General features: G+C 32.4%; 3 protein-coding genes across 9 annotated transcripts; 2 read left to right on the top strand and 1 right to left on the bottom strand.

Annotated features, from left to right (window-relative positions):
• Positions 1-4,945: 4,945 nt before the first annotated feature.
• LOC105184453 (general transcription factor 3C polypeptide 3) lies at positions 4,946-9,792 on the bottom strand. Of its 5 annotated transcripts, none has more exons than XM_025297642.1 (5): positions 9,527-9,792; positions 8,326-8,771; positions 7,613-7,816; positions 6,312-7,510; positions 4,946-5,497 (listed from the first exon to the last, which is right to left on the bottom strand). In XM_025297642.1, the coding sequence occupies exons 2-5, from the start codon at positions 8,760-8,762 to the stop codon at positions 5,217-5,219; spliced, it is 2,121 nt and encodes a 706-aa protein (XP_025153427.1). In that variant the 5' UTR covers positions 8,763-8,771; positions 9,527-9,792; the 3' UTR covers positions 4,946-5,216. The 5 variants fall into 5 exon arrangements, with proteins under 5 accessions (XP_025153427.1, XP_011141576.1, XP_011141583.1 ...); XM_011143274.3 differs by having other exon boundaries at positions 4,950-5,497; positions 5,625-7,510; positions 9,527-9,790; XM_011143281.3 differs by having other exon boundaries at positions 4,950-5,497; positions 5,625-7,510; positions 9,630-9,790.
• Positions 9,793-10,306: 514 nt separating this feature from the next.
• On the top strand, positions 10,307-20,003 carry LOC105184475 (endoplasmic reticulum metallopeptidase 1). Of its 3 annotated transcripts, XM_011143303.3 has the most exons (15): positions 10,308-10,534; positions 10,657-11,206; positions 11,579-11,706; positions 11,778-11,909; positions 11,985-12,105; positions 12,547-12,852; positions 13,065-13,294; positions 13,455-13,635; positions 13,747-13,931; positions 14,054-14,209; positions 17,275-17,480; positions 17,564-17,697; positions 17,909-18,084; positions 18,194-18,376; positions 19,456-20,003. In XM_011143303.3, exons 1-14 carry the CDS (start codon positions 10,532-10,534, stop codon positions 18,362-18,364), a joined length of 2,679 nt encoding a protein of 892 aa, XP_011141605.1. In that variant the 5' UTR covers positions 10,308-10,531; the 3' UTR covers positions 18,365-18,376; positions 19,456-20,003. The 3 variants fall into 3 exon arrangements, with proteins under 3 accessions (XP_025153439.1, XP_025153440.1, XP_011141605.1); XM_025297654.1 differs by having other exon boundaries at positions 10,307-10,534; positions 18,194-20,003; XM_025297655.1 differs by lacking the exons at positions 13,455-13,635; positions 13,747-13,931; positions 14,054-14,209 and having other exon boundaries at positions 10,307-10,534; positions 18,194-20,003.
• A 3,925-nt stretch (positions 20,004-23,928) lies between these two features.
• Ttc1 (Tetratricopeptide repeat domain 1) lies at positions 23,929-26,550 on the top strand. Its single transcript, XM_011143330.3, has 5 exons — positions 23,929-24,151; positions 24,316-24,632; positions 24,832-25,008; positions 25,083-25,268; positions 26,255-26,550. The coding sequence occupies exons 2-5, from the start codon at positions 24,351-24,353 to the stop codon at positions 26,432-26,434; spliced, it is 825 nt and encodes a 274-aa protein (XP_011141632.1). The 5' UTR covers positions 23,929-24,151; positions 24,316-24,350; the 3' UTR covers positions 26,435-26,550.
• The last annotated feature ends 1,120 nt before the right edge of the window (positions 26,551-27,670 follow it).

Genomic DNA, 27,670 nt, shown 5'->3' with positions numbered 1-27,670 from the left:
GATTTTCTGAGTTTTGGGTTCTCGAAATATATCCATTTTTCGTCTCCAGTCCGATGCAAAAAAGTCTTTCTTTTATGCCGAGAAAGCAAAACTTCGAACACCGTTTTTCGCTTTACCATGTCTGTCATTCAACTGATGTGATATCCATTTTCCTGCTTTCTGGATCTTTCCCATGGCATGCAGACGATCACAAATGGTTCGATGACTAACATTTAATATCTCTGCCATTTGTTGAGTATGCGTATCGTCTTCATCCAACAACGCTTGCAATTCGGCATCTTGAAGTTTTTTCGGTTGACCTGGGCGTTCTTTGTGTTTCAAGTCAAAATCACCACTTTTGAATCGTTTGAATCAAAGCGTCTTGCGTTAAGACATTGTCACCGTAAGTTTCCACAAGTATATACGACGGCTTTCACTCGCGTTTTTCTTTTGATTGAACAAGAAAAGTAGTACATGCCGCAAATGCTCTTTATTTGGCTTGAAACTCGACATGTTTACCACACGAAAAAAATATGACGCTAACCCGAAATCGTTTAAACATCAACGGCGTTTTGAAAGGTCATAGCAACAAAATGACATAAGAGCATAAGAGGTTTGACTGTGAACCAATCCTTGTTTCCAACGCCATCTCTTAAAAAAATTAAGAATTATTAACCGCCACATCTAGTATTGGCCATAATAACCAACTTCTATAACAAAATTATTTAAGAGTATACGCTCGAACAATGTGTATAACTAACGTGAGATATTTCCAAAACTTACCTTATTCAAAATGCAATAACATAAGCAACAATATAGGCTATATTATTTCGATATTAACTGCCAATACTAAAAATATATAGTTTGTGTCACACAAACTATAAATTTTCAACGCTGGCAGTAAATATCGAAACGCAGCCATAGATAATGTCTCATGCGACAAATAAAAAATAATTAATATACTAATAAGAAAATAATTAATTAAATTAAATAATTAATAATAAATAAATAAATAAATAAATAAATAATAAATAAATAAATAAATAATTAATAATTATTAATTAATTAATTAATTATTAATTGTTTATATGTTAAAATAATCGACTATGGTTGGTCAATTTGGTTACAACTTATGACTAATAGTTTATTGTAGAAAGCCCATTATGGGTCTTCCGAACGACATCTATTAACGTTATCTAGGGAAAGGAGAATATCGTGAGCGTGGAGCGTCAGGTAACTCAGTGGTTTAAGACCGATTATTCCAACTTCTCGGTAAGTTAATCAATAGTTAAATCATACGTTTGTCTTTGTTTTTCCTTCAACTTGGACAAAGACAGACATATGATTTAACTGTCAGTTAACTTACCAAGAAGTTGAAACAACCGGCCCTTAGAGCAGTCGCCCGGCAAACGAAAGACCCGGGTTCGATTCCCGGTCTAGCGACTGCCGCGCTCTCGATATTTTTCTCTCTTCGGAACGAAAATAAGATGCAGATCCCGAACGCACGGCGTTCCGTCGCCACTTAGTACACCCTCCTTCTTTCATGGTAGAAGGCCACTATGGGCCTTCTACAATAAGCTATTAGTCATAAGTTGTAACCAAATTGACCAACCTAGGTTAATTATTTTTGAAATAATCAATTGTGATTGGTCAATTTGCTTATAGCTTATGACTAATTGCTTATTGTAGAAGGCCCATAAAAGCGTGGTCTACAATGGCCGTAAGCAGTAAGAAGAAAGCGTGAACAGTAAGAAATGGACCAACCACAGTTGATTATTTTTGTCATAATCGACTATGATTGATTTATTTCTTACCGCTTACGCTTACTTCTTACTGCTTACTGCCATTGTAGACCACGCTAAAGGCTCGTCTACAATAGCTATAAGAATAAAGGCCTATCCAGACAAACTTGCATAAGCGCGTAACGCATATGCATAAGGAAATTGACTAATTGTATGTTTAATACAAAAAATATTTTTTTACTACACGGATCATAATTGGTCAATTTCCTTATGCATATGCGTTACGCGCTTATGCAAGTTTGTCTGGATAGGTCTTAAAGGCCAGAGCACAGACTTCTACATAACGCATAATATATAACGCATAAGAGAATCAACAAATCAGAGTTCTTCATTTCGTGTCCTGCAACCTTACAGCCTTACTCTGAAGGCTCGTCTACATTAGCTGTAAAGGCTCGTCTACAATAGCTGTAAGAGTAAGGCTGTAAGGCTGTAACGTAAGCTGTCAGCGAATGAAAATATTTCATTTCGTGTCTTGCAACCTTACAGCCTTACTCTTACAGCTAATGTAGACGAGCCTTAAGAGTAAGGCCCAGTTCCACAACTTGCTTTAAACGGAGTTTATGCCTCGTCTACAATAGAAGTCGTAGAATTGTAAGTCGTAGAAATTGACCAATCATAGTCCGGTAAGAGAAAAATAATCGACCACGATTGGTCAATTTATACGACTTACGACTCTGACTTCTATTGTAGACGAGGTATTAAAGCTAACTGATGGTTAAAAGCAATAGTATATGCGCATATACTATTGCTTTTAACCATCGGTTAGCTTTAAACTCCGACAGCTTTAAACTTACGACGTATTGTAGAATGACCTGTACTCTTACAGCTAATGTAGACAAGCCTTTGCAGCTAATGTAGACGAGCCTAAAGGTCATTCTACAATATGTGTCGTAAGTTGTAAGCCGTAAGAATTGGCGAATCACAGTCGATTATTACAAAAATAATCGGCTATAATTGGTCAGTTCTTACGGCTTACAACTTACGATACGTATTGTAGAATGACCTTTAACTCGGATACTCTCTCTCTCTCTCTCTTTCTCTTTCTTTATCTCATTTTTATGTCTCTCTCACACCAATGCAGCAGTGCACCGAGTGACGTTTCCGAACGCAGCCATTCAGCAGAGATCTTGTCACGTGATCAGTTTGCCCCTATCTTCCTATGAGGCTCTCTATCAATATCCGCCGCATCCAGCGTGCCACGTCCTGTGGTGTGATTCTGTAACTCGTTGTTGGAGTTAACGACATTTTCGTTATCGTTGCGCAGCTTTTGTATACCGTAGAAAAGCTGCGCAACAATAACGAAACTGTCGTTAACTCCAATAACGAGTTACAGAATCGCACTACTGGTTTCTTTCTGCCTATGAACCGGTTGTTCCAACTCCTTGGTAAGTTAACTGATAGTTAAATTATATCTTTATCTTTGTCTTTCTTTCAACTTAGACAAAGACAGACACATGATTTAACTAGTTAACTTACCAAGGAGTTGGAACCACCTGCCCTATAGCTATTAAAATTATATTCAGGCCGTGTTCCAAAATTCACTCCCAGAAACTGAAAATATATAGTTCGTGTTACGTAAACTATAACTTTTCCGCGCTGGCAGTGAATTTTGGAACACGGCCTTAATATGGCGGAAGGTTCAACATAACCTCGGGAATTATTCAGTTCAGTACAATAAAAAATGGCAACAGATAAGAAGCATATCCGACACTGCATTTTTTACGAATTCCAACAAGGACAAAATGCCGCAAGAGCATGTGAATCGATTTGTTCCTTTCTCGGCGAAGGTATTATATCGTATGATGAGTGTGCATTTTGGTTTAGACGGTTTGAAAGCGGCGATTTCAGCCTGAGTGACAAAGAATCTCTTGAAGGCCGTCGGAAGTGCGGCAACAATGATTTGGAGCAGCTGCTCGCTGAGGATTTACAAACACAAAAAGAACTTGCAAAGCAATTAGGAGTAACGCAACAAACTATTTCCAAATGCTTGCACCACGAGATGAGGAAGATTCAGGAAGAAAAAAAATGTGTTCCGGATAAACTCATTGAAGCCAATAAAAATCAACGGGTGACAGTATGTCTTTCTCTTCTCAATAAGCAGCGTAGAAAGTCTTTCTTATGGAAAATTGTTACGGGCGATGAGAAGTGGATATTCTATGACAATCCGAAACGTAGAAAGGTAAACTCGGATGAACTATCAACATCGGTCGCAGAGCCAAAATATTCTGGAAAGATTTTGTTCTGCATTTGGTGGGATATGAAGGGCGTGATTTATTATGAGCTATTAAAACCGAATGAACCAATTACTGCTGACTGCTACCAACACCAATTAAACCGTTTGAGTCAAGAATTAGAGCGAAAACGTCCATATAGTGGTAAAGGAGAACGTCCTGTGAAATTGTTGTATGATAAGATACACATTGCTTCTATGACAAAAGACATCATAATGAATTTTGGCTGGGACATTTTGCAACACCCGGCATATTCACCAGACATTACTCCTACCGATTACCACTTGTTCCAGTCGATGCAACCTGCCTTATCCAATACACATTTCAAATCTGTGGATGAGATCCAAACATGGCTTGATAATTTTATCATGTCCAAAGACACAACATTTTTCCGAAATGGAATCCATCAGCTGCCTGAAAGATGGCTTAAAGTCATAGAAAACAATGGTGAATACTTTGAGTGACAAATTTGCTTTATTTTCTTTTAAAATTCTTTTCAAAATCTTGAATTTAGCTGAAAAACTTGGATTATTCATTTGTATACCTAATTTGTATACTTATAGAATTTAATAAATATATTAGGTAACATATAAAATAATAGGAATGAATGATTCTATACTGTATTTTGCAAAGCAGTTTTAATTCAATTTATTGTTAATTGATCATTTACTACATGTGCCAACTGATAACATCTTATTAAATTGTCTTAGTTTTGTAGTGATATGTAAACAACAATGTATTCAATTGATATATCTTTATGCATATTATGTTAAATACATCGTTATTTATATATAAATTAACATTTAGTACATAAATTCAATAATCAATTTTATTGATGAGCTTGTGATTTTCTTAATTTAAACTATGATCAATTAATAAAGCTTTTGTAATTCTATTAAAAATATATGTATATATTATATGATCTCATAAATATATTAACAGAAATAAATAAGTTTATATGGTATTTTATGAACGATTAGCTTAGTTAAAATGATCGTTTAATATACATATTAATTAGTAACTTTTTATTAAATTACCTTAGTTTTGACAATGTATGTAAACAGTGTATTCAATTGATATAACATCCTTTTTTCATTCGTATTGTGTCCAATTAATATATCATGGTTTATATGCATCATTGATATTAATAGGAAATTGTTAGTCTGCGTATTAAATGATCGGTGGAGACTAGGTTATTCCTTATTTAAACCGTGATATAATTCTCGAGATACATTCTAGCAAGAAGATAATTCTCGGATTGTAGATAGATTAGATGTAAATTGAAAGCCGCCTCTTTTCTCAAATCCAAAAGATTGGCGTTCTGTTTAACCAAGTCGCCCGGATCCTCTTCCAGAACCAACTTGTAGAAGTGGATCGCGGTTGGTAACAGACCGATCTGATGAAAAGCCCTTGCCATGTTATAATAGCTTTCCTGTTGGCCTTCGTCGCCACGTAGTTGCATATACTTCTTGAAGAAGGCTAAAGCTGCGTACAAGTAAAACATGAGGAATAAAGCACAAATATGTAAGGAACTTTACTAGCAAAATAGAAAAGATTAATGTCAGACTATATTTAACTTAATCCATTTTTTTTACACAAAATGCATAGTCACCTTGGATCAAGAGCTGATTCTTTTTGGCCGGCACCTTCTGGCACGCCATTTGCAATTGCGTTACACCTATTAGAAGCGCCAGCAGTGCACTGGGTGCTACTTTGAACAGGGAAATATAAGCGTTCAATGCATACTTGTATGTTCCTGAAACGAGGCAATTGTTCGCATGCATGATATGTAAATACGAGAAGACAACGTCCCTGCCGAGTAGCCGCATTATGAATCTATTATGCCTCAGATCCTCCGCCTTTTGAATAATGATATTGAGTAAATTCCACGAGTTCGAACTCTGGCATTCGCGTACAAATTCTCGCACGATATTGTACCCGTAGAATGAGTCGTTGTTATGAATACATGAGATCAAGCACAAGAAGATGATGTGGGAGTTCCTCTTCTTGAATCTCTTCGATGTTAAAGCGGTGAAGCATAGCCTCTGCAGGAAGCCGTATTTCTTAAACTTGTACGCTAACTTGCACATCTGCAGAAAAAGTAGGAATTCGTCTTTCTCACTCGGCTGTCCACTGGTGCTGAACGCTGAAGAGTTGTTGTCTTCGAGGTTTCCGCCACATGATAGACGATGAAGCCGCAGATTATCCAAGCGTTGACGAACACCGGTTGGCCTCGCCAACGACGTCAGTTCCACCTTGCTTCTTATACTGACGCAGTGTCTCGACAGAAGCAACATACCTGATGAGAAGTACTCGTCGTACTTCTCAACTCTGTATAGCAGCAACGTCCTTTGATACACCGCGTTGGCGTCCAACGTTTCGCACTCGGGATCTTGGTAGAGGACTCGTATCGCTTCATTATAGAGTTCCTTCTCCATATAAAGCTTGGCTAAAGCTAGTCTCGCGCCCAAATGTTGCGGCGACAACTTCCAGACGGCTTCGTAGGACGTCACAGCTTTGTCAAAATCTTTGCAGGCAGTCCAACATTCCGCATGCCTCAGCCAGACCGCGGCCAGGCTGAACTGCTCACTCTTGACCAAGGGATCCAGCAAAAGCAACGCACGCTGAAACTCGTCCTTGCCCATCAATGCCTCCGCCACGTCTAGGAAAAGATCCCCGAACTCCTCCGGATCTGCGCGCATGTATAATTTGGGTAGATGTTCATCGGCTATCCGAATATGATTCAGTTCTATCAGAGTTATGAGAGCTTTCGCTCTCAAATCGACAGCCATGTCGTCTGGCATGTCGCACGATTCTATCTCGTCGGTATCTCGATAATCCAACTGGTGCAGAGTCTGACGGTCTTTCAAGTCATCAGATTCTTCTTCCTTTCCGAATTTTCTCACGTCGTCGTGCGCGCTCTCCGCTTCTCCTTTTGTCTTCTTGTTCTTCTTGTATTGCACTCGAATGCCCGCGTACTTGATTAATACATTTAGACATTTCTTGAACTGTTTCAACGCTATCAACGCTTCGGTCATGACATTGACTTCCCCCAATTCGACGAGATGGGGACATTTGGCAAAGAGAACCTCCATCGCTTCTAACGCATGCTCGTAGTCATTCTCTTGCATATAATCTCGGGCTAATATTTTTGCATACTTGATTATGTATTGGCCGTCCTCGGCATCCAGGTGATGAATCAGCTTTGTATATCCACGCAGGTATCCCTTTTTATCATCATTATTTAACTGGAGTTGGGCTCGCGTATCGTATAGATTGATGTTCTTGGGACTCGCTTGAATGGCTTTGGAGTAACACGCTATGGCTTGTTTTATGTCTTCATTTTCCAGCGACAAGTTAGCTAATCTTACCCACTGATCAGCGTCTCTAGGACTGAGGTATGCGGCGATTAAAGCGAACTGTAACGATTTTTTCGGCTGATCGTTCTCGTGGATCATAGCTAACAATTGGTACGGTTCTGAAGCGCTTGGTACTTGCCTGAGGAAACAATCAATGAATATTTAAATGTCTCAGGCAGAGCTTCTTCCAAACAGCAGAAACTCAAATTAGACGCACTATCGACATACATCAAGGACTTACCTAATGATCTCCAAGCATATTTGCTCCGCTATGCCAACCTCTCCTTTTGCAAATCTTACATTTGCCTCTCCCATGAGTCTTTGTAAAATTGGCGACAAAATACGTCTTTTTTTTCTTTGTCGCACCTGCTGACTATTATTAACTTTACATGCCTTTGGTTCAGCAAGCTTTTGTATAGTAACTCGGTCAATCCCAATACTTTTTCTAAAAGTAGGGAAAAACAAGTTTTGTATTATGTTAAAATATTGTCTTTCTTTCACAACAGAAAATAGTATATTACAAACATAAGACACAAGTATATTATTAGAGCCTAGAGTGATGTCACTTCTGTACACTCATTAAAGTTAAGCTACCAGGGCTTTGTAAATCATATGCCAATAATTAGTAAAAAGATAGGTCTCTGTACATGAAATAGATGTTTCATGCCAGAGTACTTAGGTGGGGAAATCATAAGCAGAAGAGTACATGATAAAATGAAAGCTTCTTAAAATTATTTAAACAAAATAACTGAATCTTTTTGATTAAATGACAAATTTCAGATAGAAAAATTATCTTCTCATTTTTTATCTTATTTTATTTTTATTTTATCAATCAGAATTGTTTGCAACGCTAAACAATTATATTTATTGAGTAAAATATATGGACTATTCTAATAAATTTCATTGAATTTAGCAACATTTATTATTAATCCAAACATCTCTGTATAATCATACCTGGGAACATCATTCTCTACCATCTCCAAATCAATATCTTGATCCATTTTTGAAGAATATTCACAAAATGTTAGCTCTCCATTCAAAAACTGTTTTGTCAAACGATCTTCTTCATCTGCAATAAGCAATATCTCTTGATCCTGATCCATATCTATTGTAACATCCTTGTTTAGATTACATGATGTTGAAAGCGTATAACTTGGGATCATTACATTTTCTACTTCTTGTATTTGTAATGCTTTGGCTTCAACAAATTCACTCATATCTATTGAGCTGATAGCATTCTCATCCAATTCTTCTATTATCACTGGTGCCACATTGCTGTTAGGGCTAATAATTAGTTGATTTTCATTTGTTAGTTGCTCAAATTTGTCATTCATCGCTGGTTTCTCAGATATATTTGCACTCATATTTTCTTTACTTGTGTCTGAATCCATGTCAGTCTCCTATGATATGTATATTTTTGTCAAACTGATATATAAACTCATTATAAATAACCAACATGCAAACTTGTTATACATAAGATACTATCATTACATCTCTATGATATAAATTAAATAAAATAAAAGAGAAGAAAGATAAAGAGAAGGTCTATGAGAAACAAGTTACAGGATCTCAGACTATTAAAATTGACTGATGGAAAAATAATGTGTTAACAATAAAATCTGTTGTGATATTCTATAAAATCACAGCAATATATGATATTCTATAAAAGTATAGCAACTAATAATTCTTAGTTTCACTGATAAAATATTATTTTCTTCATAAATTATCTGTAACATTTCCTCGCTCTAATAAAAAATATAATTTAATATCACAAGCTTGCTATAACTCCAGCCAATCATAATTTTTTTACCAAATTCTATTAAATAAATTTTATTCAGGTTATATGTGATAGATTATAAAGATTATAAGGATAAGCAGCATGAATAAGTAATAAGCAGTTAACAATAATAAATAATAATAATAATAAATGAATAATTATTTAAAGAAATTTTAATTTACTTGTACGATGATTAATGGTTGAATAATTTATAATATAAACTTAATACAATAATTTAGATTAAAAACTGCCAAAATGAAATTATTCGTCACATAAAAGTGATAATCAGCCTCTTTCTCGAGATCAATCATGTGGATAGCATGATATAAGAATACAAGAAATTATAGTAAATGTGAAGAATACAGGTCTCCTCCTCACCAATTCCGCTGAAACTTTGCACAATTGTGTATTTTGGTAAAACGCGAATTTAAGGGGAAAAAATGTCGCTCTCAAACGGATTGAAAGTTATAAAGACACATACAAGGTTAGAAAATCCGTCATGCCGGTAATGTAGAGACTGATAGTCTATTCTTCTTATGTCCGTTCCTACCAACCGTAGTTAATTTAACCGATTGGTTATTCCATCGGAATCAGGGCTGTTAAACTCCCGTGTATATTTAGCGTCGCATAACACATAATACATAACGGATAAGAGAATAAACCAATTAGTTTTCTTCATTTCCTTCCTCAGGACAGAAATGAAAGACTCTGATTGGTTGAGACTCTCTTAGGCGTTGTGTATTATGCGTTATGCAGAAGTCTGTGCTCTGGCCCTTAGACTTGATCTACAATACGTGTCGTAAGTTATAAGCCGTAAGAATTGGCGAATCACAGCCGATTATTACAAAAATAATCAGCTATAATTGGTCAGTTCTTACGGCTTACAGCTTACAACATCTATTGGGTGCATTCAGTACTACAACCGCTCACTGAGCACTAAGTGAGCTCTTGCATCTAATTGGTGTATATTTTTAAATCTAAAGGAATATACCAATCATATGTAAAAGCTCATTGAGCGCTCAGTGAGCGATTGTAGTACTGAATGCATTGTAGACCAGGCCTATGTGTTATGCAAAAGCCTGTGCTCTTGCCCTAAGGATGTGACGATGTTGCGTAAGAAGTAGCAAATTGGGGGGGGGATTATATATATATTGCAGTATATCCTAGTTCTATCACGCGGGCGAAAGGCGCGAAGGTTGCGGTGGGTCGTACGTACACTCGATGCGATACAACGCGCGTTATATATTTCAATATACTTCCTAATGCGGCGAACAAGGCCGCCTGTAGTAACGTATTTTCATTGTAATAACGTATCGCGAATTTTGGCAATGTGCCGAGCGTAAAAAAGTGCCTTTTTATCATTAAACGCTTTTTGTAGATAAAATGGTGAGTTAATCGTGTCAATCTCCGTGCCCTGCTTTTTTTTGCAATTCTAATGACTAATTGGCGAGCATATTATGCAATTCGAGCACTTAGATATCACATCGATAACGCAATCTACACCTTAGTTTCAGAGGGAAGGAATAAGATTAAGACAACATACGAAGAAAACCTTGACTGAATTACCTTACGAAAACAAAATCATTTTGAGGAAGCAAGATGTCCTGCCAAATGAAACCCAGCATCTCCTCTTTGTCCTTATGTTTTTCCTCTTTGTGTCTTTCATTATAATCGTAGTTGAGAAAAATCTGCCCGAGCCTGTGACTATCAATACCGAGGAATTACATCCAGAAAGATTTGTAGCTGAACGAGCTCGTAATCATATTATAAATCTTACATCATTTGGACCTCGTATCGCTGGCAGCTATGAAAACGAGGTGTTAGCTGTTAAATTTCTAAGAACAACGATTAATAGTCTGATTAAAGAAGCCCATGAGAATCACAAAATTCTTTTGGATGTCACAAAACATAGTGGTGCATTTTCCCTTAAATTTCTAGATGGAATGACTAATGTTTATAGAAATGTACAGAATGTTATTGTCAAGATTGGGCCCCATAGACCTACAATGCACAGTTTATTGCTTAATTGCCATTTTGATACATTTTTTGAAAGTCCAGGTAAATAAAAATTATAATGTAATATATAAAATAAAATCTCTTATATACTTTGAAATTCTTAAAAGCTTTCCAGTTTATAAATGATGAAAGAAGAAACAAGCCAATAAGAATCAATGCAAGATGTTATTTGTGAACATTTATTCAAATTTAATTAAGTCAAAAGCTGAAAGATTTTCTTTAGGAATTAACTAAGTTTTGGTCTGATCAATTTCTTAAGAAGTCTCAATGCTCAAGTTTAGTGTCTAACTTTTAATTGTACAAGTTGGTGTTTACAAATAATATTTTATATTGGATGTTATTAGCTTGTTTGTTTTTTGATTGCATCTAAGAATTTTAACAAATTTAACAAACTTTTTTATAAATTAAAATTAGGTGGTTCTGATGACAGTGCTGGTTGTGCAGTAATGTTAGAGATCTTACGAATAATTACCCAAAGCCCAAAACTATTAAAGCATAGTATTGTGTTTTTATTCAATGGAGCAGAGGAAAATATATTAGAAGTAAATTTTTGTCGTGTTAAACTTTTTTTTGTTAAATATAATATAATATGTTTCATTCATATTATTTTCAGGCAGCTCATGGCTTTATAACACAGCATCCTTGGGCAAAAGAAATAAAAACATTTATAAATTTAGAGGCATGCGGTGCAGGTGGTCGTGAGCTATTGTTTCAAGCTGGACCTCATAATCCTTGGATTCTTGAGGTATATTATTTTAATACAATTTCTTTTCTCTACTATTATTTGTTAACATTATTATCCATTAATTATGTTTTGCAGGTCTATGCTAAATCTGTGCCATATCCTTATGCATCATCATTAGCTCAAGAGATATTTGAGAGTGGTATTGTACCTGGAGACACAGATTTCCGAATATTTAGAGATTTTGGAAAAGTTTCCGGTATGTATATTATGTATCATACAGGATGTCTCATTTTAAAAAATGCACCTCGATAATTCTTCAACAAAGCATTTTCAGCAAAAATGTTTCAGAAAAAAGTTGTTTAAATTAATTGGTAGAAAAAGATGATATAATAAAAAATTAGGGTTTCCATTTAAGAAAAATAATTATCAGTGAATATCTCGAAAGTGGTGCCACTTGTAAACAAAATAGTATAGTTATTTTATGTCCCCCTTGAAATCATACAACTTCTGTCCAAAACATTTTTGCTGAAAATACTTCGTTGAAGAATTATCGAGGTGTGTTTTTTTAAATGGGACATTCTGTATATATGATATATGTATATACATAATATGTATCAATTACAACACAGCTGTGGCGTGATATTTTGCTGTTACAAAAAATATATCAATTAACATTTGTAAAATTTGTTTCAAACAGGCCTTGATTTTGCATGGTCAACAAATGGTTATGTGTACCATACCAAGTTCGATAATGTTGATCAGATTCCATTGGGTACTCTGCAGAGGACTGGTGATAATATTCTTGCTTTAACGCAAGCAATAGTGCTCGAAAATTATTTATTGGATACAAGTATCCACGGGACACTGGGAAATCTCGTATTCTTCGATTTTCTGGGTGCATTTGTTGTTCGATGGCCACAATACATTGCCAGTACAATCAATGTCGCCAGTATGATTATAGCTGGGTATTCTATCCATTTGAATATGCAGAGTGCACGTAGAAGTAAGAATATATATAATATATATATATATATATAATATATGTATATAATTAGGTATATAATATATGTATATGTATATATACATATATATATATACATATACATATATATATAAAATCATTATTTAGATCCTGCCGACAGTAGACCTCGATCGGTATTCATTTTCTTGAACAAATTCAAGTAATACAATCGAATTCTGCGTTATCGGATATAGATGTCAAGACATCGGTATACATAAAACACATAGTAATATGCGTGGGGACGATCATTATCTCGTGGATAGTATCGGCATCTTCTTGCACATTAGTGGCCCTGACACTGACAAAATTGGGAAAAGTAATGAGTTGGTACGCGAGACCAGCGTGGCTGTTCTTTTTGTACGTTTGTCCGACCACTTTTATGTCGATGATCGTATTCCTGTATGTAGGATCAAAACAGAAAAAGGTAAGTGAGGTAGAAAATGTATATTTCTCTGCTGTAACAATTTCAACTTATCTGTGAAATAATATAGTTTGTAGCTCATATATTAACAAATGCGTTTGCTTAAGAGCTTATCGTGGCGCGTGTGAATCAACATCAGATTAATATTAATTAGTGATTGTAGGAAGTTAACTCTGCATGGACTTTGTTTCAAATGTATTGTGATGCGTACGCTGTAATATGGATATGGATTCTATTCGTATGCGTTTTATTTGAGATACGATCAGGCTTTATACCGTTACATTGGGTTCTATTTCCGGCAGTCGGAAATATTATACGACATAATTTCTTCGGCAAATGTACAGGTAAGGATACTCGCGGCAGTTCTTGCGAGTTTTTTAAAATATTCTAACTTACTGACATTTATAACTTATAATTCTTTGAAAATACTTGGATTATTCTGATGGATTTTATAGATTGGAGATGGCTTTGTTATCATTTGGGAATACTGAGTTTGTCTTACATACAATCGTTTTACTTGGCGATTGGAGCTCTCTATCTCTTCATTCCCATAATGGGTCGAATTGGTAGTAGTATTAATTCCGAAATTGTAATGGCTATTATGTTGTCGATACTATTCTGCCTGTTACTCAGCTTTACGGTAAATCAATAATATTTTCATGTTATTTGCATGATAATTCTGTTTGCAGATGTTTGAATTGTACGAATTTCTCTTAATATCGTGCAAGAATGTTCCTATAACACTCACTTTAATATTTCCAGTTACCAATAGTGTTGCTAATAAAGGATGCGGAGCGAATTATAAGTGTAATAATTGGAATATTTTTGGTCGCTATTGCTGTGTTAATTTTAACACCACTTGGATTTCCTTACAGTGGTGATCCATTATCGCCTGCTGCACAACGTTTTATGATCGCGGTAACGTAATTGTTTTCTTTAGTTTTTACCCAAGATACTATTTTGTATATATACTATTTGTGTGTATATGCTACATATAAATTTTATTTTTTTAATTATTAACATATCTTTTTTTCTAATTATTATATATATATATATATGTAGCATTTTTCTAATTATTAATATATATATATATTAATAATTAGAAAAATAAAATTTATAGCATATATATATATATATATGTGTATATTAACATACATACGTATATAGAATGTCCCATTTTAAAGGATCCACTCAAATATCTCAGAAATACTGCGTTAAATCGAAAAATGTTTCAGACAAAAGTTGTATGGTTTCAAGGAGTACATAAAACAATTATATCCGTTTGTTTACAGATGCCGCCATTTTCGAGATATTTACTGATCATTATTTTTCTTAAATGGAGGCCCAAATTTTTTGTTATATCATCTTTTTCTACTAGTTAATTTGAACAACTTTTATCTGGAATATTTTTTTATTTGCCTAATATTTTTTTAGATATTTAAGAGTAACTTGGTAACTTTTTCAATACTTAACCTACAATATCTCGCTATTTGTCGGAAGAAAAAACAGTACTAGACTTTTTTACTATATTTGGTCTTAAAAATATATTGTTACAATAGCGCCCTGACTTGTTAATTTGATAATTTTGAAATTTCCAAAGATCGATAAGTTAATAAAAGTTAGGGCACTATTGTAACAATATATTCTTAAGACCAAATATAGTAAAAAGTCTAGTACTGTTTTTTCTTCCGACAAATAGCGAGATATTGTAGGTTAAGTATTGAAAAAGTTACCAAGTTACTCTTAAATATCTAAAAAAATATTAGGCAAATAAAAAAATATTCCAGATAAAAGTTGTTCAAATTAACTAGTAGAAAAAGATGATATAATAAAAAATTTGGGCCTCCATTTAAGAAAAATAATGATCAGTGAATATCTCGAAAATGGCGGCATCTGTAAACAAACTGATATAATTGTTTTATGTACCCCTTGAAACCATACAACTTTTGTCTGAAACATTTTTCGATTTAACGCAGTATTTCTGAGATATTTGAGTGGATCCTTTAAAATGGGACACCCTGTATATAACGTATATTAACATATACATACATACATATATATATATATATATAGAAGATGATTTATTTTAAATGCTAAAATGTTTCAGAAACAATATATTAGTTGAAAAAATATTTCAAATGAAAATTATTTAATTTTATGGAACCATAATAAAACAGTGATCCGAACATTGATCTGATCTTACTCAGACTTTTGTTTGAAACATTTTTTTTTAATAATTTGTGGTCATTTAAAATCAGTCACTTTATATATGTACAGAGTATCTAATACAAAATAAGACTACGCTTGCATGAAGATAGAATATGTTAAACTGAACGAAAAGTTCGTTACTATTTTCTATATATGCAATGGATGATTTGTATAAATTAACCAAGTTAATTATTAGCGAAATTTGCAGACATGAAAAAATAGTGTATGTCGACATGTTTAATTCAAAAAAGGACATAATATAGTAGAAACAATTATTTTATACAGATGTTAAAGACATTTTAAGATCAGACCAGTTTCTTTTTTTTTTAATGGAAATTATATATTTTTTTTATTTCATAGGATGATATATTTTTTTTAAGACAAGTTCGATAGTTGATACATTTTATAAAGGCATTTAAAATCAAAGTTATAAATATATAATAAAATTTAAATGTATTTCCGTTTTTTATAATAAATATTGAAAGTTTAGATCTTAATCTCGATGGTAAATGAATCTTCTGATCAAATCTGATCAAATGATTCACTGATCTTCTTAGTACTTTCAATAGAACACATTATGTGTTTCAATAGTTCAAACAATCATAATACCAATTGTTGTGTAATTTCTTAATATACAATGTCTTCGATAAATTCCAATTATATTTATATTCACAGTTTCAATATTTTCATTTGAAACTATTATCATAATACAGTAATATTATTTAGTTAGTATCATATTTAGTATCAGTTAGTATCAGTTAATATTTACTGTTAGTATCAGATTAGTCACAGCATTGGACTTAATGACTATTTACTGATTTACAAATTACAGAGACATTTTAATTTTCGGTAAATATGAAAAAATATAGCTGAAACTGTAAGAATAACTGTAGATGAACGATATGGATCCAGATGGCCATAGACATAATATCCATTTAATATTATAGATTATGTTACGAGTAAGACAATTTGGTACACTAGAAATAAGAGGAAACTATTAACAATCCCATTACGAGAGAAAAAAGTGAAGCCAATGTAGTTATCGTTTGACTGCTTAATTTGAATCTACATATAAACATCTTCAGAATTTTGTAACAAACATAATTATTACTTTCTATAACACAGGAAATTTTGTTCTAGATATTATCACATATATCATATAACTCTTAATCAGGATCTTTACGATTTAATTAACGAAACAGATTTCCAAATTAAAATTAATTTTCATGTCTCGTCTTGCTACACGCCAGAAAACAATTTACAAACAATTTACAATTTTTCCATATTACTGATGAAATGAGTTTTAAAAGTAACAATTGTAAATCGTTATTAAGTAATGAGTGTAAATCAACAGTAATATTTATTACTAGGCAAAAGAGAATCTACTTGATGTAATTCATAATTCATGTGTTTGGAATTTAAATATTTAGTACGATGTTTTGGATGACCACATAATTCGATCTTATTTTTTTGAAGAAACCCTAAGTAGTATAATTTATTACAATTTATTTGAAAATCATTTGCCAGTATTGATAAATGTGGATTTACATACTTGAGGACAAATGTAGTCTCAATAAGACAGTTTATTCCAACACCCTGTATATATTTCATCAATACATTGTATAAGTTTGACTCCAACTTTTGCGGACATCCTATATCTATGTATATGCGTGCATGTGTGTGTAATTTTTTATATTATATATTAATATATTAGTGTGCGTGCGTACGTGATTATATGTATTATTTTTATTATTAAAATTGTCTTTGATTTACAGCATACCCAACGACAGTATTATAATGCAGATGGTAGTCTTAGATATTCCAGTACAGGATATTGGATAGTGGATTTAGATATGAACAGTCCTCACAGTGTAGAATCAATAGTACCTGAAGTGGCTGCTGCAATGCCAACAGTTAAAGATTGCGAGAAAGAATTGTATTGTGGCTTTCCATATTTGATGCCAGTCACAACTTTCTTATGGTATGTATATTTATGTATGTCGAAATAAATAGCACATATTATTTGGAAGTAAATGTATGAATTAAGAAAGTATTGTTTATTAGGAGGACGAGTTGGATACCTGGACCTGCCCCGCTAATAAGCATTCCCACAAATCTCGAGCTCATTTCGAAAACACGATACACCAATGCTATTCTAAATCAACAGCATCTCGTTAATTTTACATTTAACGTTACAGGTAAATAATTCACTGATAAATTCATATTTTAGTAATAAATGAGAGAGGGAGGGAGGGAGGGAGGGAGGGAGGGAGGGAGGAGGGAGGGAGGAGGAGGGAGGGAGGGAGAGAGAGAGAGAGAGAGAGAGAGAGAGAGAGAGAGAGAGAGAGAGAGAGAGAGAGAGAGAGAGAGAGAATATATCTACATAAATATTAATTTTTTAATTTTTAGGTCCCGATCATATAGGTATAATATTATCCCCTCACAAAGGTGTTCATCTAGAGAAATGGACCATAGCTGAAGGGAAGCCACTTCAAGGTCCAATGTGGAACGATAGAGAGACTTATTTTATCTATTATGCATGTGCCTCAGATTGTGTGCCATATACATTTTCTATCGAATTGAGTGTAAGTTCAAACAGATTTGAATATATTTCTATTTTTCCCTTTAATACGTTATAGCACATTTTTGTGAAACGTCGAGAGTTTCGTACTACCCATTGAATTACACATCCAGGTGTTCCCAGACCGCATGCAGAAAGAACCGTGCTTGTCCATCGCGTTAGCTGGACACTTTTTACACGGCGAATACCAAAGATCTCTGAGATTTAAGACCTTTTTGGCACAATTCCCTCCATGGACCGTTGTTTCCCCTTGGACAGCAACATATACATTGTGGGAATTTTAACAGCAGGATATGGTAAACATGAAGCAATATTATAACACGACGAATCGACCTGTGTTAATTAACAAAGTAGCCTAATTAAACGGTACTATGTTCGAAATGGACGACATAATTTGGCCGTTTGAATACTTAACGTTTAATGTTTCTTAGATTATCGACTGACTGGATATCGGCAAATATGTTATTAGAATGTTAAAACTGTAACAAAGAAACGTTTTCATTTTAAGTTTATACAAATTTTTATTAGTGTTAACGAAATAGTGTTAACGGAATAATGTCGAATTATCATAAGACATCAGTTTTTATTGAGGTTGTAGATGATGTAAATGAGAGCATCTTCCCGAATGCTTTCACTGGCAATAATTATCATTACTTTTTGTAACGACATACAGTAATATTGCATATCATGGAAACATCAAACAATTCTATCTATCAATAGTTAAATTATCGATCGTCTAAAATGGGCTTTAAAACATATTATCCTATGCGTTATTTTTTAATTTCTTATAAAAAGAGTAGGTTAAGTAATCTTTTATCAAAATTTAAAAATTATATATATAATATAGCAACTGTGATTGCATGATGTGCGTGCGTGCATGCATGCATGGATATGTGAAACGCTCTAGTAGCAAACACAAATTTACAGATTTATATATCAATACTAAATAATTATACTATATTATCTTTCTAAGTAACAACTAACCATTGCATGAGTAGCATATTAAGCATGAATTACACGAGAGCTATTTAAAGCAGATCGTTTTTTACCGAAATATCTTAGAGCTTGCGTAAGTTCGATAGTTCAGTATTTAATCGGCTATATTTGTTGTTTGATATAAAATGTGATTCGATGCTGTGTCGTTCATGAACAAAGTACTTCCATATAAAAAACGGTATAAATGATAGCACAAGGAATATAACATTCCCTCCTACAAAGAGAAAAATAGAGTTACAAAAAATAGTTACGAAAAAAAATCTCTGACTCTTACGCAGATAGAGCATATAAAAACGAGACATAATATTCCCTTATATAGTTTAATGACTTTTAGTATTGCAACATTTTGCGTTTAGATGTTAATTACTATTTTTTTAAGGCTCCTGAGTACTCGCCGCGGCCATATCGGATAGTGACGAGAAATGCGAAAATCATAAGCGAGAAAAGACATGTTGGAGATTCTTGCGTGCTATTTTCGAATAAAAAAATATTTTGTATAAAAGAATTTACATTTACATCGTTAGATCATACTTGTAAAGTGCTTCGAATATTATGCTTCTTTTTGTATGTTCTAGCGATCTGAAATATTCTGTTGCACAAATATCTTTTTATTTGGAAATAACATGCAAGAGTTTTCTCGTTTTTGATGTCATCAATCAAGAGTTACGCGGCGATGGACCAGGATCTTTAACTGGAAATTAGCAACGAATTTAGTTTCAAGTGCAAGTCTTATTTTTGTTCCTTTCTGCAATTTTGTACTCAATGTGACAATATCTTTTTTGCTCATGTTAGAAATGTTTTTGATAATATTTGTTGCTGCACACAAGGCATCTATTTTATAATTTTTATTTAATTATACACAATATGTTTTGTACAAATGAACTTGCCATTTTATTCTATTCAGTCACAACTTACATAATATTTAATGCGGGATATGTTAATTTCTTTAATGTGAATTTTAATGTATATGTTTTAATATTATATATTCACTTATTCTTATTATATTCTAAATTCATAATTAATATCAGCTTCTTCCATAAACATCATTTTTTAGTACGTTGCCATTATTCTTTATCAATTTTTATCAATTGTTCTAATTGATCTTTATCAACAAAATGTTGCTACTTAATAGTAAAATAATATAAAATATAAAATACATATATTTTTTATGCAATCAAATTTTGTCCATTGATATATTTACATAATTTTCTGCTTAAATGCTTATGCCTATGCCGTAAATAATTCTACTTAGTGAATTGTTCATTTTTTGATACTTCACAACACACATACACACATATATATTAAAATAATTGTTGCTGTAGAGCTTCTTTTTGATGACTAAACGATCATCTGTTAATATTATATTAATAAATAGTACAACATATTTCACACTATAAAAGAAGAGTAGTTTTATATGAAGCAGAATTATATAGTGATAGTAAAATATATGGCAGGATTCTAACAAAAATTCTAAGGAAAGTTTTTCATATAAAACATGTTAAAAACTTATATATGTAACATATTTTTATATATATATGGTTTTAGTTGTTTCTTTTGGTTTTTGTTATTATTTATGTAATGTGATTTATACTTTTGTATTATTATTGTCTATCTATCTGTTATATGTACACACACACATATACACTTTATGCAACCCTTCAACAATTTTATCGTATAGTGGTTTTGCGGTATTAATCACTTTAATTAATACAATATTTTCATTGCACAAATATGTAATCATAATTCTACTTGATTTTTCGTATGCGAAATTATAAGTAATGATTATCTGATAATTATATTCCTATAATTTCAGATAATTTGCATTTTATTTTGATGATTTAAAAATTATCCAATATTTGCTGCGATTATGATTATTTCTTTATGTGCTTTTTTATGCTATATAAAAGCATTTTATGTGTTCAGTGATAACTTGAGTCACAATAATTAGTATCAATAGCTTAGCAATAGGCAAATTATTATTGTATAGTAAACAGTTTATCATACTATTAACAGGGTTTTAATTTTACTGTTTGAGATAAAACGAAGTTAAAAAAAATTTACGAACGCACTAGTTACTGATGACTCATCGCATTCTGCATAAATTATAGATAATTGTACTTTGATATACAAAGTGCCTGATGAAAAGCTATTGTGTATGTACAGATTAGATCTAACTGAACAAAAAGTTCCTCTACCATTCTGCAGAAAACCACTATAGTAAAATTCTGAGTTATCAATTGAAGAATATTTTTTAATAAACTTGCATAATTTGTTGAGTAAGCTGCAATGGTGATGTGTCTACCATCATATTAAGTCCAATTGAAAAAGTCCTATTGTAAAAAATCACAAAATTCTGAATTATTGATTAACAAAGATTAGTACAAAATCATGCGCAATCATTCACAAATATTCTTTAAATAACAATTCAAAATTTTATGCAAATAATATTTTATAAAATTATAGAGGACTTTTTAATTTGATCTAATTTACAAACATTCGATGGTAGATATTGCTATTACAATTCATTTAACAGATCGCGCAAGTTCATTCACCAATCTTCTTTGATTGATAATTTAAAATTTTATATGATTGCAAAATGATAAAGTACACACAACTTTTTGTTCAGTTTGTCTGAATCTACACATACATAAAAACTTTATATATCGTCAGATGTAACTTCGTTTTACTCAAATATCTTAGTCAACTATAGAAAATCCATCCATTACTAACATACATATAATTGTTGATAATTAATTTCTATTGACCTATTTCATTCAAGATGATGATGCCTTTGCGATAAATTGTAATAATTGCGTGAATTACACCATTTGATTTAAGCAATTAAGATTTGATAAGCATATGTGACATATGGTAATATATGATGACATTTATTTGATTATGAATTTATACCCAACATATATATGTGTGTACATATATATATATACATATATATATATATATGTTTGTATATATACATGTTCCTGCTTGCGTTCGAATTTTGTTATTAATATATATATTGCAATATTGTTACTTGAAATTACACTTGTTGTTACATGATTAAGAGATAGTTTAAAGGAAGAAATAAAGAAATTATATCACACATAAAACCTATTTTATTACTTGGTTGCATTTTACTGTTGTCATACAATTTGTCATAACAGTGACAATTCAAATTATTAAAAAATTATATTTAAAAATAAATATATTCAGTAATAAGATATTATATCCAAAAATATTAGGTGAGTACAAAAGTTCGTGCGGAGTTTGTGAGTAAAAGTCACACAGTGATTAGGCAAACAAAAATCTTTATTCAATCAATGATATATTCTCCATCGTTTTCTATAATCTTTTCCCAACGTTCTGGCAGCATACGGATGCCTCGATCATAAAAACTGCGCGGTTTAGATTCGAAGAACGAAGAGACACCGTTTTTTAAGGCCTCCAAAGAGTCAAAGTTTTTTCCATTTAAATAATTTTGCAATGACCGGAACAAGTGATAGTCAGATGGTGCGATATCAGGAGAATACGGTGGATGCGTTAAGACATCCCATTTCAGGCTCTTCAGTTTGTGCAGCGTCTTTTTCGAAACGTGTGGTCTGGCGTTGTAGTGATGAAAGACGACTCCCTTGCGATTTGACAAAATCGGACGTTTCTCTTTTATTTCTCGATTCAGATTGGTTAATTGGCGACAGTACTTGTCCGAATCAATCGTTTCGCCAGCGGGGAGAAGCTCGAAATAAATTATGCCCTTGCAATCCCACCAAACAGAGAGCATCACCTTCATCGGGTGCAAACTGGCCTTTGGCATTGCGTCACCATGCTCACCTGATTGTTTCCATGTCCGTTTGCGCTGAACATTGTTGTAGAGGACCCATTTCTCATCGCCCGTCACTAGTCGATCCAAAAACGACTCGTTATTGAGCCGCCCGAGTAAAGAAACGGCTGCAGAAATTCGCTTGATTTTGTTCTTCTCGGTCAGCAAATGGGGCACCCATATATCGAGCTTCAAATCGAATCCCATCTTTTTTAAACGCCGAAAAGCGGTTGATCGGTCAACGTTTAGTGCTGTAGCAACTTCTTCTGTTGAAATTCGCGAATTATTGAGCACTAAAGTACGCAAAACATCGTCATCAATGTCAGAAGGTCGACCAGAGCGTGGCTCGTCTTCAAGGTTAAATTCTCCGCGCCGAAATTTAGCAAACCATTTTTCCACAGTTCGTTTAGCTAGTGCTTCATCCTGATAAACATCCTGAATGTTTTTTACGGCTGCGGCAACGTTTATTCCCTTCCGAAACTCGTAAAGCATAACATGCTGTAAATGCACCTTATCGATACTCATTTTTAAAGTGATATTTCTCGAAGCAGTTTGTATGAAAACAAATGATTTTTTTTTTAATAACAGCTGAAGACGTCACCTTTCCAACGTTATATAATATGTAGATGGAAGTATTAATGACAACACTTTACGACGCTTATAACTCCATCTATTGAAACTCCGCACGAACTTTTGCACTCACCCAATAGATCTAAGGAAGAAATATTAAAATATATTTAGACTGTATTTATCCAAAACAGAGGAAACTATTAAGAATTACTATAAGCAAATTATATTTTAATATTTCTTCAATTAAATAGTAATATGAATATTATAAAACACAGTCCGATTTAGATTTGTGAATAAAAAGCCAATTGTGAATTCGGCCAACAAAAAAAATCAGCTAAAAGTAAGAGCATATATCAATCAAATCCACAAATTTTATATCAGTTGCAAAATAGCTTTCTCTACTGAGCCATTAACTTGATATAATGGTTCAAGAAACAGTCGATAGATAGAAGCACTTCTGCTTACCAATATGTCGACTTCGCGAATGGTTTGGGTTTGACTTTGTAACTCCACTCTTCATAATATTACATTCAGGCACTCACGTCTACGGCAACGAAGATCAGCTAAAATCGGTTAATAACTTTCTCTTTTCCTTTTAAATTATATGAGGACCAAATTAGTTAGAAATTGAACGATACGCGCTCTACCGTCAAGCTCGGACAAGCTCGGACAATACAGGAGAACACAAATTGTGAGTTTCGGAATGAACATTTGACATCTAATTTCGGGTTGGTTTGGTGCGAAAAGTGCAGTGCCATGTTTTATAGCGGATATATTTATAAGAAAAGAAAGATAACTTTGTTAATCACTAATGATACATCGAACAATAAATTAATTTGCATTGGATTTTTTCAGTAATTTTACTGATGTTAATTATATCTGATTAAACGATGGATGATACACACAAACAGTCGCAGAAACTTCAATCAAACGAGGAAGTTATAGAGGAACTTACCAAAGATCTAGAAAGTTCTTGCATCAAAGAGAATAAAAATATTATTTCAGATGTAGATACAAACAGTACGAATATAAGTGGTGATTCTTGGAATATCATAAATAAGGAACACGATGAAGATAATAGCAATAATGCACAAAATATAGATTTTTCAGAGGATATAAATGAAGAACTTCTTAAGAATAGAGAATTAAGTCTTACAGAAGCTGAGAAAGAGGTATGTATTTTGAAATATTTCTGTATAATATTATTACACATATTATCATGGCTGTATTTAGCACAATGCATATATTTATCCATAGTTTATATCATATATACTACAGAGAAGTACATGGAGATAAATGCTGTAGCAAATATGTTTATGGAATTCAGTCAATGTTACATGTTCAAGTAAATTTTTTCATCTATTTTTATAGGCATTGAAAGATAAAGCAGAAGAATTAAAAAACAAAGGTAATGCTTTCTTCAAAGATGGTGAATATATACAGGCAATATCAGTATATACAGAAGGATTGCAAACTTGTCCTTTAGCGTACAATAAAGAAAGGTCTATATTATATGCCAATAGAGCAGCAGCAAAAACAAAATGTCAGGTAATTGTCGAAAGTGCATTAATTCTGAAGATTTATCATTTTTGGTCACTATTAATATTAATATTTTTTTTTAGACTGAGAAAGATTCAGCAATATCCGATTGTACAAAAGCCATTGAATTAAATTCTAGCTATATAAAAGCTTATATAAGAAGAGCGCAATTATATGAAGAGACAGATAAATTAGATGAGGCATTGGAGGATTTCAAAAAAGTATTAACCTATGATCCCAGCCACATAGAAGCTAATCATGCAGTTAGGGTAATATAAAATTACCAATTATTTAAAATAAAATAAGACCTCTAAGATATAATAGTCTGATTAATTAAATTGTTTTTTAACACATACCAAGTTTTCCAAAAGTAACAGACTCCCCTCCCCTATCTCAGAAACTATGCATTATAGGTAAAAATGATCTGAACAAAAGTTTTAGGGTTCATAAAGTTCTGTTTTTTCGTGACCTCAGATTTGATCTTGATCTCGACCTTGAAGGTCATTTGAAGGTCAACTTGTGTTTTTTAAATGGAAACCCCTATTTTTTATTACACTATTTTTTTCTACCAATTAATTTGAACAACTGTTGTCTAAAACTTTTTTATTTGCCTGATATTTTTTGAGGTATTTGAGGAAAACTTGATAACTTTTTCAATATTTAACTTACGATATCTCGCTAACTATTTGTTGGAAAAAAATGGTACTAGACTTTCTTGCTTTATTTAGTTTCAAGGATATATTGTTACTATAGCACGCTGACTTTTGTTAACTTATTGACTTTTGGAAATTTCAAAATCATGAAATTAACAAAAATCAGGGCACTATTGTAACAATATATTCTTGAGACTAAATAAAGCAAGAAAGTCTACCACTTTTTCCGACAAATAGCGAGATATCGTAAGTTAAATATTGAAGTTATCAAGTTTTCCTTAAATATCTCAAAAAATATTAGGCAAATAAAAAAATGTTTTAGACAATAGTTGTTCAAATTAATTCATAGAAAAAAAACAGTGTAATAAAAAATAGGGGTTCCCCATTTAAGAAACGCAAGTTGACTTTCAAATTATCTTCAAGGTCGAGGTTAAGGTCAAATTTGAGGTCACAAAGAAACAGAACTTTATGAACTCTAAAACTTTTGTTCAGGTCATTTTTCCCTATAATACCTAGATTCTGAAATGGAGGGGAGGGGGAGTCCGTTACTTTTGGAAAACTTGGTATATTAAATTGTTTTTTAACATGTTAAATTTTTTCAGAGGTTACCACCATTAATTAATGAAAGGAATGAAAAATTAAAAACAGAAATGTTAAGTAAACTTAAAGACTTAGGAAACTTGGTGTTGAAACCTTTTGGTCTTTCCACAAACAACTTTGAACTACAGCAGGATCCTAACAATGGCGGTTATTCTGTAAAATTCAATCAAAACCCCAGATAAATTAGTATATCTAACTAGTGTGTAGTGTCTGAATATGTATGTGTAAGCCTGTACATGTATACACATTACACATACATACACACATACATAAACATACATTAATTAAAAAATTCCGCTATAAGAATAAATATATATAAATATATGAGATCATATATAAATATATCATATATAAATATATGAGATGAATTCTATTATACAGGAATTTCATTTCTTTCTAGCTCTAATAAAATAATGAAATATCTACATAAACTAGCCAAAATTATCTAAATTATTCATAGGATAATAATACAGAATTGTGGTTTAATAATACAGGGGTATATATTGTTATTAACGATACACAAACACACACATACATACATTTAGCCACAATTTTTTATCAAAATTAAATAACTTTGTGACTTCTAAACATGACAAATGTAATGAGTGATTCGATCACAATTTATAGACCGCCGTGGATGTCACAACTAAAAATTTGTAGACAAAATTTGAAATGCATAATTAATAATATGAATTCTAAATTAATATCAGAGATAAAACGTTGATACTATACTTAATTAATAACAAAACATTAATTTCTTTTTCAGGTACACATTTTTTTTCAGGTAAAATGTAATTAAAGTGACTCGAATCTATATTTACAAACATATGATTATATATATATATTGGGTGTTTTATTCTAAGAAATATCTCTTTTAAACAATACGTTTTAAAGAAAAATGTTTCGGATAAAAGTTGGAAAGGAATTCGAAAAAGGTCAATAGATGACTTCAGATTCGGGACTTCAGAAGTCCAAGTCAAATTTTTTAGATAGAGATCCTCTCAAATTTAGATAAAAATTTATTACAGATTTAGACTTTACACTTCAAAATAAAACAGTTTTATTTCTGTTATCTGTTGTTTACTTCCTCTAAATTTAAAACGTTTAACGTTATTATTTATTACATGATAATGTTGATTTTTGGGCATAAGATCTTAAAAATAATAGGTTTTAGAAAAAAATGATGTAATTTCATGTTTGGAAATAGCAATCTAATAATTTGATTGAATTTTGGGGCTATGTTCCAGTTTAGACCCAATAAGGTCTAGGTTAATTTTTTTAAATAAAATTCACCAATTTCTCCGCTTTCTATTTATAAATTATTTTAGTTTTAACTACAATATTCAAGTACTTTTTAGGAGTTAATGTTTTATATCTTTTCATTTTTTGTCTTTAGTCATTTGTTGCTTTGTTTTTAA

Source organism: Harpegnathos saltator, unplaced genomic scaffold (genome assembly GCF_003227715.2).
Source record: "Harpegnathos saltator strain DR-91 unplaced genomic scaffold, Hsal_v8.6 scaffold182, whole genome shotgun sequence".
Classification (NCBI taxonomy): Eukaryota; Metazoa; Arthropoda; class Insecta; order Hymenoptera; family Formicidae; genus Harpegnathos; species Harpegnathos saltator.
Note: the sequence above shows the minus strand (reverse complement) of the source record. Positions and strands in the feature narration are given on the sequence as shown.

Bases quoted from the DNA above. Each gene is read 5' to 3' on its own strand.
- LOC105184453 (XM_011143274.3), bottom strand. From the start codon at position 8,762: ATGGATTCAGACACAAGTAAAGAAAATATGAGTGCAAATATATCTGAG. The intron at 7,817-8,325 runs GTATGATTATAC...CCCTACTTTTAG, and splicing joins GTAGAGAATGATGTTCCCAG to AAAAAGTATTGGGATTGACC. The intron at 5,498-5,624 runs GTGACTATGCAT...ACTTGTACGCAG, and splicing joins GAATCAGCTCTTGATCCAAG to CTTTAGCCTTCTTCAAGAAG.
- LOC105184475 (XM_025297654.1), top strand. The intron at 11,707-11,777 runs GTAAATTTTTGT...TATTATTTTCAG, and splicing joins CAGAGGAAAATATATTAGAA to GCAGCTCATGGCTTTATAAC. The intron at 12,853-13,064 runs GTAAGAATATAT...TATCGGATATAG, and splicing joins TATGCAGAGTGCACGTAGAA to ATGTCAAGACATCGGTATAC.
- Ttc1 (XM_011143330.3), top strand. From the start codon at position 24,351: ATGGATGATACACACAAACAGTCGCAGAAACTTCAATCAAACGAGGAA. The intron at 24,633-24,831 runs GTATGTATTTTG...CTATTTTTATAG, and splicing joins TTACAGAAGCTGAGAAAGAG to GCATTGAAAGATAAAGCAGA. The intron at 25,009-25,082 runs GTAATTGTCGAA...ATTTTTTTTTAG, and splicing joins CAGCAAAAACAAAATGTCAG to ACTGAGAAAGATTCAGCAAT.